The 14,174-nt window shown below is 50.3% G+C and overlaps 1 protein-coding gene across 2 annotated transcripts in view; it reads right to left on the bottom strand.

The window, feature by feature from the left end:
- Positions 1–4,665: 4,665 nt before the first annotated feature.
- The window catches only part of ST7L (suppression of tumorigenicity 7 like), a 33,274-nt gene continuing 23,765 nt past the window's right edge, over positions 4,666–14,174 (bottom strand). For both annotated transcript variants that reach the window (XM_019546822.1, XM_019546820.1), the window contains one exon: positions 4,666–5,092. In XM_019546822.1, coding sequence (XP_019402367.1) covers positions 5,055–5,092 — 38 coding nt within the window. In that variant the 3' untranslated portion in view covers positions 4,666–5,054. The remainder of the gene's footprint in view (positions 5,093–14,174) is intronic.

The raw sequence follows: 14,174 nt of genomic DNA, 5'->3' as shown, positions 1-14,174 counted from the left end.
CACAAGGCTCCCAGGAGCTCTCCTCTGGCAGGAACACCAGCACTTAGTGGTCTGCAGGCCACCTGATGAATGATGGGGCATGTGCAGCACCTTAATCACGGCCCTGAAAGCCTGGAGAGCTCTGCTCCCTGAACGTGGGTGTTCGAGACTGCGAAGCACTGGAGCCCGAAGGCTCCTGCACCGCTGACAGGCGCCTCTACCCCCAGCCCCCCTCCTCACTGTGCACTGACTGCAGAGGCGAAGATGCTGCCATGTAGGACAGCCCTAGCCACAGGGCAGCTCTGCCTAGCAACCCAGGGCCATGCAGGTTGCATGCCAAGGCCTACAACCTGCACTGCAATGAAGCAAGAGCTGTTGGAGCAGCTGCTGGTGCTACACAAGAGCAGGCTCCAGGTGCAGTCAGGGCCTCACCCCTCCAGACACCATGCACCCACAGCTGGGACAGTCCATCCTCCAAGGACTTTGCCACCCTGAATAGACAAAGCAGAAGAAAGGCCAGTATTGCTCCCTTTGGCACAGGGGAAACTGAGACACAGGCATGCCAAAAGGCCCACAGGGATCTCGAGTTTCCTACCTGGCAATTAGCCACGGGCCAGTACCCCCATGCTAGCAGCTGGCACGCGCTGCAGCCACCTTCCTTTGCAGGTCTAATGAAATTCAGACCTCCCTGCGCTCGATTATAAATGGGTCCTCCTGAAACTCCCCCTCCTCACCCGGGGAAGCAGCTGTTTTCCATCTACAAGAGCTCGCTGAGGCCGAAGCCCTGTCAGGGGATACTCGATCCCACTCATGAGCCCCTTGTAAGCGAGCGGGGCTAAGTGCAAGGGAAGCCCTCAGTGGAAGATCATCTTCTCATTGCCTTCGAAACCGAGGCACGTCTGGACCGGAGGATGAGGTGCAGGGTGGGCTGATGAGGGGCCACAGAGCTGAGACGGGCAGGTGCTTGTGTTGGAGAAAGCGTGGAACAATGCAAACTAGCGCTGGCTCCCAACGGGATGCTCCTCTTGTCAGCCACGAGAGGCAAGAGCCAGCTCAGCCCTGACAGCATGCACACGGGTAAGTCTTGCTGGGTACAAGGCATGGATGAAGTCTGGTACTCCCCATGGACATCCAGGGCTTTTACAGCTCGCCGGAACACCTCTTTCTTACTGCAGCCCAGCAGCAGCTTGCACACCTAGCAGCAAGTGGCCCGTGCTCCAGCCTCACTGCTGTCCCTGCATGAGGAGCTCTGCTAACAGGCATGTGCCAGCCGCCGCTAGCTCTCGCCTCGGTGGGGGCAGCACAAGTGCATCACTCCCTGCGTCTGGGAAAAGCCACAGGGCTGAATCCCTAGGACTTCAGGCTAACCTTCACCTGACCTGTTGGGGCCTGCTTGGCAAGATTTCCTCCACCCTGGTCACAGCCTTCAAGTTCATCACTGCTGCCAGGGAGATGGAAGGGGATCTACAAGCAAGAGGGTTTACCCCCACTAAACAGGCAGCACAGACAATAGCAATCTGCCGGGGCAGGGGGCCACTGACCAGACCCTGACTGCAAGGGCAGAGCAAGCAGCCTGCTCCTTTGGAAGGGAAGCAGCTCCAGAAGGTGGGTTCTGCTCCAGGGCCATGGTGCAGCCCTAGTCGGGGTCTCTCCCCTCCTCCCCTGCCACCTTTCTCCCTGGGTGTGCCGGTCACCTTGCCACCTGTCTGTGTCTGGGGGAGCAAGGTAGAAACTGTCCCCTGCCTCTGCAGCCATGTCCCCCCCAAAATTCTGCTAGCGACTGGGGCATCTCCCACATGCTGCAATCCGTGGGGCACCAGCGCCAGACACTGGTGGTTGCAGCACCCCAGCAGGCACATCCACCTCTTTTGAGGCGCTTGCTTGCTTATCGACTCTCCAGTCCACTGGCCCAGAGGCAGGTGACAGAAAGACCTCCCCAGCGCCAGTCTGGCCAGTGACTCTGGGGATGCGCCTGTGGCTTCTGGGAAAGAAAAAGGACCCAGACAAGCATGACTGCAAGAAGGGGAGATGAATAAGCCCACACTACCACTGCCCAATTACAACACTGGAGAACAATGTGCTGCACTCCTCCACAGGAGCCCGCCTGCCTGCTCCCGGCCGGCGCAGGTACCAGACACCAAGCGCTCCGTAAGCAAACAGAGCCCCCGACGTGCAGAAATGAAATGAGGGCAGAGCTCCCCATTCCATCTCAACCTGGCGTTTGCACCTGGTTATTAATGGCCTCGCCTGCGACCCCTGAACCCTGCTTTGCTGCGCATCACGGCTCTGCCAGCCTTGGCACCTTCGCAGCAATTCCAGAGCAAGGGGGCAGGGAATCAACAGCCCTGTTCAGCTCTGCACAGGGGACCAGGCAGCAGCAAAGCTGTCCCAGATCTTCCCCTACCGGGCAGCTCTTGTGGCCACAGGATGACCTTCCCAGGCCCACCTCTTGCTTCCATTTCTGTGCCCCCTTCTGACAAGGTGGGGAGGCAAGGAAGCCAGTGACATGCACTTGTTCTCAGCCCCAAGGCACCGTAGCACTGTTAATACCCAGCGATCAGGGAATCCCAGCTCCAGGAGAGGCCAGTTCCTCTGGGATTCTGACACAGTTTTCTAGCCCCAACAAAGTGGAGAAGCTTGCCCAGAATCGCCCTCAACCTGCAGGGTCAACCTGTTAAAAGGCACTTTTACCACTGGCAGCAGCAGGTGAGCACATGCAATGTGTTTAATTGCAGGGGTGGATCGATTCCGTAGAAGCAGGACATGCTCCTACCCACGCAAAGGGCCTGAACTGCAGACAGAACCAATTTCATTTCTCTGAACTACGACCTTGCCTGCAGGCCTCAGTTTAAGAGCATGAAGGGGCACACAGAGATACTCTGCTTGATGACTGTGACTGAGTGGGGTCTAGGAGAAGTAGGGACCTCAAAACCAACTAACTTAGCTCCCATGGTTTCTTTTGAGACTCCCAGCCAACATTGCCAAGCAGTTTAAAAAAAAATAAAAAAAATCACAGTCTGCCTACATGGTCTCTACCATGGTACTGACAAAGCTCCATCCCCACAGTATTTAAAGTGTTTCACAATCAACAGCAGCACCACAATACTCTATTTTGATCACACGCATGGTGTCATTTTGATCCAATGCATGCTGGTGGCTTTAAATTAAATTAATATTCCAGAAATGATCTAGGTTTTTATGGGGCACTGATGTGACAACCACTTTGCTCAAGTCCCTTGGACAGAATGCAGATTATTTCCCCCAAGATGCTGCTGATACCATCTGTTCCTACCTACACCACTGTTGGCACTGCAGCAGCATTGCTACCTCCTGGATCAGGTGCCAGGAGGCCACTCACTCACGACAGAGGTGAACGGCTGCAGAGCACAAGGGCTCCGTGTAAGAGATGCGTACCCCACCGAGAACCGCCAACACTGCTGGGGGGTGTTCACTGCCTTGGACGCTGCCAGCATTGCTTCCAGCGCAAACCCATCCCCTTGCTGTTACTGCTATGTCAGGGGAGGACAGTGAAAGAAAGCAGCTCTTGGGATGATGCATGGGAGGCAGCGCTTCATTTATAACCCCACACAAATGCTGGAAAAGGTTCAACTGTAAAAAGCATTAGGTTGGTTACCTTACGGGCCCCTGCGGGCCACAAAGTGAAATTACGTGAGCACAACATGGCTATTAATCACCACAACGATTCCACAGCAAGACGCAGCCCCAGCGGCTCACGTTCAACTGGAATAGGAAAGCTGAGCAAATTACCTACCAGTGGTGAGAAGACTCCAACACTCAATCAGTATCTTCTGCAGATCTCTCCCCTCAGCTCCTCCTCAGCAAATCCAAGCATTTAAGCTAGAGCAAAGGCCTCATCTTTGCAAGAGTGCTGTGGGGGCTATGACTCCTGTGCTGTGGCCTCTCTCTAAGCCAGCATTTTCCTCTCATAAGATGCACTTTATTAACGGATGCCACTCGGACTGGCTGCGTCTAAGTCCTGGAGTGGCAAGCGCAAGAAGGAGCTGGCTCAGCCTTCTCCCTGTTCCTGCCCCAGGATGGGATTTGAAGATAAACCCCAATGGGAGGTAAAAAAATATCCCTCTCGTGGTCTTGTGGGCTCATCATCCTAGCTGCACCCTAATTCACAGGGGCCCTGTGAGCAAGCCTCTGTTGGAGTGCACTAGCCTCGTCAAGAGCACACCAAAGTTGCAAGTACTTTTGCCTCAGCATCAGTGGATGCAGGTACTGGGTTTTGTTTTGTTTTTGATCGCCATCCCAGAGTCCATCTCTCCCACGTGGATTCACACGCAGGTCTCCCAAGCGCTTTGCTGGCAATGTAAGAGGCGATGCTGCAATCTCTTTGCGCTGAAGCATACAAAGACAGACAGACAGACAGACAGACAGAGGCAGTTTAAAATTGAACTGAGGACACTAAATAGAGGGGCTTGTGCAGTGTGAGAATATGGGAAAGAGCATAAGCAGACTGCTAATTGCACAGCATGACCTGTCTTAAGCACTTAAGAGGCCAACAAACATAGGTGTGACAGAAAAGCAGCTGTCTAATAGAAACAGAGCAGATCTGTACTCAGCCAGTTCAGAACTACTTTGGTCTGGGCTCTTAAACCTGGAAATTGGCTAATAAAAGCTTTGCCGTATTTACAGGTCAGAAAGAAACATCGATACCCATAAAACATCCACCTGATTTATTGTTTTCTGTAGTTTTACAGAGAAGTAGTAGCCTCAACTTGCATAACTGGTTCAGGGAGCAAAGAGAGTCACTGCTCAACAAAACACAGCTTGCTTAAATGAATACAGATCCTACGGCCAGAGGAGGAATTCAGTCACTTCAAGCACCATTAACAAGGTGGAAGCTGGTGAAAGATGACAGTTTAAATAATGCAGCTCATCTTCCCCACACTCCCTTGGCTGCCAGCTAACTACTCCATTGCCCTGGGGGAGGTGGGTCGGAGGTTCCTGAGAACAGTCGGGACTAATTACTGTGCAGAACAGGTTCCCGTCAAACGTGGGTCAGCTGGTGCCAGAGACCGGACGGCACGAAGCGCTCAATCTTCTCTCTAAGGAAGCTGAAGGGTGACAGAAGAGTCCCGAAGAACTGGAAGAAACAAAACAGAACAGAGTTTGTGCTTAGGTTAGACAAGCGCGCTAATGGATGGGAACAGACACGTCCTACATCTTCCTTCAGATCACAACCCTGTTACATTTCCTGCAGCGCTCTGCTGATGCCATGAAACTAACGTCTAATAAATACTAGGTTACCACTTGCAGAACCTGTAATTTTTTTATTCCACTGCACATCAAAAAATGCCGACCCTCTCAACGCTTCTGCGATATAGTCCCATTTTACAGGCCGGCACAGAGCTTAACCTGAGGAGATAACGAAAGAGCTGGGGTTAAAAGCCAGGAATCCAGGCTGGCAGTCTTCTGCTAAAACCATGCCACTAAGTTTGTTTGTATGGGCAATCACACCCCATGGGAATCCCAGTGGGAAGAGTGGGGAATGGTACACACTGCACTGTGCACCCACATTTTTAAACTCATTCAAGAATAACCTGATAGGAGGCGTTTAAATTTTAAAAACTTCAGCAGAAGACTCAGCTGAAATCCTGAAAAGGCCAGAGAGCTCCAAGAAGCTGAAACTCAGACTGGCACTCAGCCATCTGTGCTTAGCTGCTACAGTCCACCCTCAGCTGGTCGTAAGGACACTGGGGGAGTTTATCACAGGCCAAATGATTCATAACAACTAGGCACGACAGGGTGAGCTGAGGGGGCTCTTCTGTTCACAGACCTTCCCTGCGGTCCTGCTCAGCTCCGTACCCTTAGCAGTACTTGGAGAAGCTTGGGGACAAGCATGGTGCACTTCCCTAGGTTCTCCAGGCCAAGATCGCTACCAACTCAGTGACAGCTAAGAGACCAGCTGCGTACGTGGGTTTGATTTACACTCTGTAAGACACCAGCACAATTCTTCCTCTGAAAACTTCCAGCCGTTTAGTTTACAATGAATGAGCATTAAACGCTTGGTTAGTGACCACATTCTCCTCTCACAAACCCTTTCCTAACGCCCCTGACATGGCGTTAAATGACAGAGCTCCTCCAGGCTTCACTTTGGCTATCCTGGCTTGTTTCATAACCTCAGTATTACATTTATAAGGCTTCTAGAGCATAACTCACAGCACAGCACAGCACAGCACAGCTTTTCACTGCAGCTAACTCCTCCGCTGCCTGTGCGTGTGTGTGGCACCTTCACATTAAGCACATGAGTTAAGATGTAGATTAGCAAGGCAAGAAACCTTTGCCCTTGGCATCGACACTCAGCCTGTGACAAGAAACTTTGAGCTTGTTTTAGATGCAAAGCACAGAACTGCAGTCATTACACATTGGCAGGGAACTGCACTTCTCCAAGCCATACACATTTTCTCTTAGATAAGCAAAAGCCTCAAGTGTTTATAAATATGAGAAGTTCAGCAGCTGGGCAAAAAGTTAATTCTTCGATCTCACTTTAATGAGCCTAAGGGAAGAGAGGAAAACAAGGCAAAAATCACCACCCCATCCCAAAGGTCAAGAAGTCTACGACACACGGCACGGGCATAAGATGCTGTGCACCACTGCTCTAGGCATTTTGTGCAGGAGGGCCTGCATGTCCATTGAGCTCTCCCCGATGAGCACACAGCCTTGGTGAGAGGAGAAACGGGTCTTTTTGTCAGGGAGCTGTACACCAGAAAGTAGGCTGCTCTGTGAACTTTAGACAAGGAGGGGAACAAAAGCCTATGAGAAAGCCCTGAAGAGCAATGGTTCAAGTAGCTAAGTGAGATCAGAAATCCAGCTCGCGTAGCTTGGCGGAGGGACGTCTGGTCCAGCAGCATGTACGCTGTGGTTGCTAGTGCCCGATGCGCCTCTTAACAGCTACCATTGCCCCCGCTTGCTGGATTCAAGCTAGCCCAGCACGGCTGTTCCTGCTGGTATCACACCAGCATCTGGCTGGAGATAACTATCCTTAACTGCAGTCCTTCTGGCTGAAGGGCACTCGAGCTTAGAGACCTCCCGCAGCTCCCCTTGGCTGTAGCTGGATCCAGGGATGCTCAGTGCCTCTGAATAAAGGTCAGTTGCTACAGAAGTACAACTCTTTCTTTTCGTGTGGACAAAGGAAAGCCTGCCGTCAGTTTTGATCAGACCTGAGCCAGATTCTGGTCGCAAGGGCTGAGCCTGTCCTTTTGGGGCATTACATTCTGGACAGTCTGGAACTGCTGCCTGCTTCACGGTGGTTTCTGGCACCTCATAATCTTAGCCATTTGCCAAGACCTACCCTGTGATTTATGATGGAGGAAACAAATTCAAGCACCAATGAGAGAAAAATATGTAAACTAAGTTACTCAGCTGAGTAAAAGGTATTAACTTCTTTGAGCTTTTATGGAGTGTACAGTTGACAATACAGATTCAACAGGTGGGGGGGGGAAAACCCCCACACTCAGTGAAATACAATAAGTACAGTAGTAGGGGCTTAAATTCATCTAACAAGCTTGGGGAAAAAGCATCCAAACACACACATCCTCTTTCTCCTCCACCTACCAGGAACTTGTGTTGTGTGCATCTGGTTACAAACTTCCCCATCACCCTTTCCACCAAGATCAAACCCTACAAACTTTCTGTTACAGAAAAGTCCCGAGTTAGATCCTAAAGTATACAAAAGTACCAAGAATTACTTGACAAAAGAACATTTCAGTTCTAAAGGGATAAATTCAAGGCATTTCGACCTACTTGCAGATACAAGATTTGTTTAATAAACCTGCTATTATCCTACTCCAGGAGTTTTTACATCAAAGTTAAAACTATGCCTCCCTTTTGCACTGACTGGTGTTAAAAACAGATTTCTACCATAAACACACACTGTGAAGTAGGAAAACATATCGAGATATAGAACTAGGAGCATTTGCAATGCTCTACAAACAAACAGAGATCAAAAGGCAAAACATGGAGAAAGCCTGTTCCCAACCCTTTGTATGTTGCGAGCCAATGTAAAAATTAGAAGCTGCTCTGGTTTGTTCTTTCATCCAAGCAGCTCTTGTAACTCATTCGGCGTTGTACGAGCCAAAAACAAAGTCCAAACAAGTAGAGTGATATTCATGTTTAAGAATCAAATCATTTGAACTATTAAAGCATGAATAAAAATGAGAGCTAATCCATTGTTTTTAAATAGCAAGCATCAACAGATACGCTACCTCGGTGATATTAAAACCCAATTTGTTCATGGCCAAACTCTAGATTTCCCACAACCACCCCAGAAGCAGCTCTCTGCCAGTTACACCCTACATTTGGCAAAAAACATCTGTACACTCTGGACACTGGAGTCAAATTCAGAAAGATGAGAAGTAACAGTCTGTGAGCAATGGTAACTGCAAGCAGATCTCGGTCTTTAACTGACACATTCTTCCAGGTATGAACTTTAAGTAAATGGAAATCCAGGGAATCCTCACTCCCATCTGACCTTCCAGCTCCGCTCCTGGCTGGACATCTGACCATATCAGTTTTCTGTTTGTACACAGTCTGTGCCTGGAGGTACTGAGCTGACCCTAGCTAGGAAGGATGGAGCTCGACTCATCCCTGCCCAGAGCAGATGTTCTCCTACTCCAGTGCACGCTCCCAGCATGGCAACACAAAAACTATTGTTTTCTTCCCAGTTTCAAACAAGAGTCTGAAGGCAAGGTATGAAACCCACACTCACCGCAAGCACTTATTCCTACTGAAACCCCATAACCCCAGCTCCCCAGGGACTGCACACTGAAGGAAAAGGTGAAAGCATGCATCTAAGACCACGTAACAGAAGACAGGGCCTCAGCCTCCTAGCTTACACTTTAACTGGGGAAGTTACACCTGGTTACCTGACCCAGGTAAACAAACGGTTTCCCATTTTTTTCAAGTTGCTAGGAAGCCCCCCGTTCTGATATCGAGGATTATTCCTTTACGCAGTCAAAGGAGAGGGCACATCTGAGGCTAATGCAGCAGTCAGTATAATACTGCCTGCATTTCCCGAGGGCGTTATCCCTAGCAATACTCCTGTGAGAGTCCTGGCAGCAACCATACTCCTTGGCTGACCTCCCTTTCCTTGGAAATAAGTGCTTAAATACCCTGGCAAATAAGCAAACCCTGTGCTCGGTCTTTTGCCCCCCACGGGGCAATGTGTCCCTTGGCAATCAAAATATTGCTCTGCGAAGCCAATGTAACGCACACAAAATGCGTTTGGCTGAAAGAGCAGCAGAGAGCATGTCGCCGAGCGGTGCTGTGCTAGTGTACCATCTGACCCTGTATCTCTCTGGAAATCATACAACTCTGCTAATGCAGTCCTCAAAGAATTAATCAAGCAGACTGTTAGGACCCGGTTTCTATGAAGCCAGCCAATTATGAGCAGCACAGAAATTTGTCACTGGCATGTCCAACTACATTTTCCCACATGAAGATTAACAGGACAGGGTGGAAAGGGAGCCCCATTCGCAGAATGGCCTACCCTGGGCATCACCAAAGAAAAACACCAGCAGAACAGATTGAGAACTATTCACTTTTAAAACGAGGGGAGAAAAAAAAAAAAAAGTGTTGTTGCTGCTTTCTGCCTCGTCACCCAGACCGCTGAACAGCAGGGAAGCCAACTTGGCCTCACCCTGCAGCTATTCAAGTTTTGCTAGTCACAGAAAGCTTTCATGAGTGGTCAGCAGCTCTGCGGTTAGCACTCTGCACTGCTGCACAGAGCCTTAGTGTAGATGAGGCCAAGCATTTTACAAAGTTAAAGTGGGGAGAGATGAAAGATGAGGTGGGATGGGAAGCACCTAGCTGGAGCAGCACCTGGGCTCTGAGAATCAAGCGGTTACTGGGGTATATAACCTTATAAAGGGCCGGCAGAAGCAAGGGAGAGAGCAATTGTTAAGAGGAGCAGGAAGGGTGCCTGGGGGAAATCACCAGTTCTTGGAGACATGCAAAACATTTTGCCCCTATGCAGCACATTTCAGAAGGGCCCCGACATGCTCCATGGAGGTTAGCAGGAACCCCAGGCTCTGGGGTGAGGGGACAGAGGTGCAGCATGGCAGAATTACACCCCATGGCCAGTTTCCATGCGGTAATGCCTAATGGCAGAGCAGAACAAAACAGGGCGTGTTCACTGCGCCATCCCAACAATGTGCTCCCCACCTAGTAACTGCAACCAGATTGTTTTATATCCGATCGTTCCCGTTTCCAACATGCAAATGGCAGTTAATTAACTTCTGAAGCAGCTGGCTTGGAAGCGAACACGCAATTTACCTCTGTCCCCATCGGCCCCTTTCTGGTAATCCCGCTGCCTGGGCAGTGGAAGCTATTGCAGTGCTTTCCCTGGGCTCCATTCTGCCTTTTCACTCACTTCTCAGAGTCTCCGGTTACCAATTTATTTTTCTGCAGCTCACACATTGTAAACCTCGACTTTTATGAGAATAAAATCCACCTTCATCACAGCACTTGGTACTGAAATGCTCTGCTGCCACTATAACAGCCCAAATTAATGCCCTACTATGTTACGGTCACTCTACTTCCTTGCCAAAGGCAGAGAATTTCTCCCATCCTGTGAGAGACGCATTTTTCACAGATTAGTATTTTAGGAAGAGGGAATGCCTTACTGGACTTGGTGTTGGCTACGGGCGAGGACGTGGTAGGGGAGCTGCAGATTCTCCTATCAAATCCACCATACGGCACAGGGTGGGTAAGGTAACTAGTAGGGTGGAAGTGCTTGACTTCAAGAAGAATAACTTCAGTGTGCTCAGGAGTCTAGTCAATGACGCGCGCTGCAGGAGAAGAATATTGGCGAGACGGAAATCCAGGAAGGGTGGTTGTTCCTAAAGGAAGTGATCCTTCAGGCACAGAGGGAGACTATCCCAGTACAAGGGAAAAGGGGGAAAGGAACCAAAAAAACTTTCTTGGCTAAACAGGGAAATCCAGGGGAGCTTAAGGGCAAAAAAAAGAAGGCATATAGGTGGTGAAAGCAGGGGGAAGCAACCCAGGAGGAGCATACCTACTTGGTCCACACTTGCAGAGAGGCAGTTAGAAAGGCCAAAGCAATTACAGAGCTGAGGCTGGCAACACAATTTAAAGACAACAAAAGCCTTTCTTTTTTTCCCCAGGTATGTAGGGAGCAAAAGGAAGGCACAAGGCAGCATAGGACCCCTACTGAACAAGGAGCAATTAGTGACAGAGAGGGGGGACAAGGCTGAGCTATTCGGTGAGTGTTCTGCCTCAGTGGTCCTGAACAGGGCTCAAGGTAAGTCTCCTAATGGGTTCTTAGATGAGCAGAGGGTTGACGCTGCCTTGGTGCACAGTCACTTGGATGGACTGGATGTGTTCAAGTCAGCAGGCCCAGATGAGCTGCACCCGAAAGTACTGAAGGAACTGGCTAGCGTCACAGCAGAATCACAGGCACGGCTGAGCGCTTGTGGTGCTCGGATCAGGTCCCGGAGGACTGGAAAAGGGCCGATGCAGTCTCCGTTTTCAAGAACGGAGGGAAGAAGGACCCGAGTAATCATAGGCCAGTCAGTCTCACCTCCACCCTCGGAAAAGTCTTTGAAAAGATTATGAAGGATCATATTTGTGGGAGTCCAGCAGGATAAATAAATGCAGCAAGGAAACCAGCATGGATTTGTAGCAGGTAAATCATGTCTGACCTGTCTGGTTTTGTTTTATGACAGGGTCACAAAATGCTTAGAAGCAGAAGTGGAGGTGGATGTCGCTTTCTTGGACTTTAGCAAGGCCTTCATCCCATTCTCATAAATAAGTTAAGAGGCTGTGACACAGATGTTTACACGGTCCGTTGGGTGACAAATTGGTTTAGTGGTCGCACCCAGAGAGTGGTAGCAGAGGGGTTGGTGTCAACCTGGAAGAACGTGGGCAGTGAGGTCCCGCAGGGTTCAGTCCTTGGACCTGCACTCTTCAAGATCTTCAACAGCAACTTGGATGTGGGTGTGAAGCACACTCTGTCCAAGTTTGCGAACGATACTAAGTTGTGGGGTGAAGTGCACACTCCGAAGGGTAGGGAATGACTGCAGGCAAACCTGGACAGGTTAGAAAAGCGGGCAGTACACAACAGGATGCAGTACAACAAGGACAAGTGCAGAGTGCTGAACCTAGGGTGCAAAAATATCCAGCACACCTACCTACTGGCTGAGGAATGACCCTCTCAGCAGCACAGAAGCAGAAAGGGCGAGTCATAGTGGACTCCAAGATGAACATGGAGCGGGCAGCGTGATGACATCAGCAGCAAAGCTAACCACGCTTTACCGTGCATCAGCAGATGAATGACAAATAGATCCAAGGTGATATTTCCCCTCTGTGAGGCATTGGTCAGACCGCAGTTGGGAGTACTGTGTGCACTTTTGGGCACTGTATTTCAAGAATGATGTTGATAGACTTGAGAGGGTCCAGAGGAGGCCACTCATATGATTATGGGCTTACAGGACAAGTCCTATGAGAAGAGACTGAGGGACCTGGACCTCTTCAGCCTCCGCAAGAGAAGGCTGAGAGGTGATCTTGTGGCCGCCTACAAATTCATTAGGGGACGCAGCAAGGGATCGGAGATGCCCTCTTCACCAGGGCATATCTTGGGGTAACAAGGAACAATGGTCACAAACTGACAGAGAGCAGATTTAGGCTAGATACCAGGAAAAACTTCTTCACAGTAAGGGCGGCCAAAAATTTGGAATGGGCTCCCAAGGGAGGTGGTGCTCTCCCCTACCCTGACCCCAACACACTCTTTCCTGCCTAGGCAGGGGTCAGACTCGACGATCTGTTGAGGTCCTTTCCGACCCTAGCATCTATGAATCTTTCAAGGAAGACAGAGCAACTCCCAGCCCAATGCCCTAGACTCATGCCACCAATGTTATCCAGACAAGCTGAAAGTGTTGCTCGTTGTAAGACAGAATCTACACAGCAGCGCAAGCTGCGCTGAGACAGCAAGCACCTTGTGCCAGGTTTACACTGCTTCAGTTAACGAGAGGATCTATTCACCGCTCAGCACATCACCTTTGTGCTCAGGCACAGTTCACAGAAAGGCCTACCTGGCTATTAGTGAAATCAGAAGAGAGCGAGCTACACAGGGGTCTATTTTGAAAAATTCTCTCCCTGCCTTGACTGTAGCCAGGCAGGGATTAGGACCCACTGTGAACCCCCAACTAGCCAAGAGATCAGTCCCCCCGCCAGAGAGAACTTGCAGGGCAGGAGCAGGAGAGAAGCCCACTGGCCGCGTTCCTTTAACCTTTGCAGAACGTGGCTCCCAGTGACAACACCACACTGCTGTTTGAACCGACTGGAGCTCCCGACTCAGCCACTTCTCACAGCCAGGTAAAGGAGGCAGTTTTCAGGGCATCTTCCACCAGAGCTTCTTACCTCCGTGCATTTATTGCTCGGCTGCTCACAAAAAGCCTCTGCCTCAGTTTCCCATGGATGCCCCAAAGGAACAGCAGACACAGCATGGACTCCATGCACACAAGCAGCAGGAGTTCATTTGCCTATTTCCAACCACTAGAATTTGAGAAAAAAATGTGAACAAGAGCCAGGTGTCCTTGACCCCACCACCAGGTTGTCCCCTGGTGTATGCTGGGCTTCAGCCATGCTCCTTGCTGTGGCATCCTGGCACCTTGTAGCAGGGCTTTAAATTGCAGAACTACCACACGTGTTCTAGCTTCCCCAACGGCTAGAAGGCAGAGTAGGAGAAAGAGGAACCAGCCAGAATGGAGCCACACGGGATAAGTGACTACCTTTTCCATGGAATTTCTGAGGATTCATTTCTAGCTGGTGTTCAGCTTCAGCCAAGTGCAATAACCCAGGTTTTCCGCCATCACCCATCAGCCCTCACTATCGCTATGCCGGAGCAGCCCGAGAAGCGGCTATCCAGCCATCTGCAGCATGGAAAGAGGCAGCAGAGGCACAAGGGCACAAAGCTGCAGCAGGGAGGAAGGAGTCCAATAGCACACAAAGGGGCAGAACATGCTCATTCCTTAAGCACAGACACTTCCCCTGGCACAGTACTTGATGCGAACCGTCTCTGCCTCACGGAGATGACAGGTTAAGCCAGTGATTCTCAGGAAGGAGGCGGCGGCACCCCAGGGCATGGCAAGATCCTTTTAAGGGTGCTGTACAATATCAGCACTGAGAAGTGAGCAAAACCTACCCGT

This window comes from Crocodylus porosus, unplaced genomic scaffold, assembly GCF_001723895.1.
Source record: "Crocodylus porosus isolate Cpor-Errol unplaced genomic scaffold, CroPor_comp1, whole genome shotgun sequence".
In the NCBI taxonomy this organism is placed as follows: Eukaryota; Metazoa; Chordata; order Crocodylia; family Crocodylidae; genus Crocodylus; species Crocodylus porosus.
Note: the sequence above shows the minus strand (reverse complement) of the source record. Positions and strands in the feature narration are given on the sequence as shown.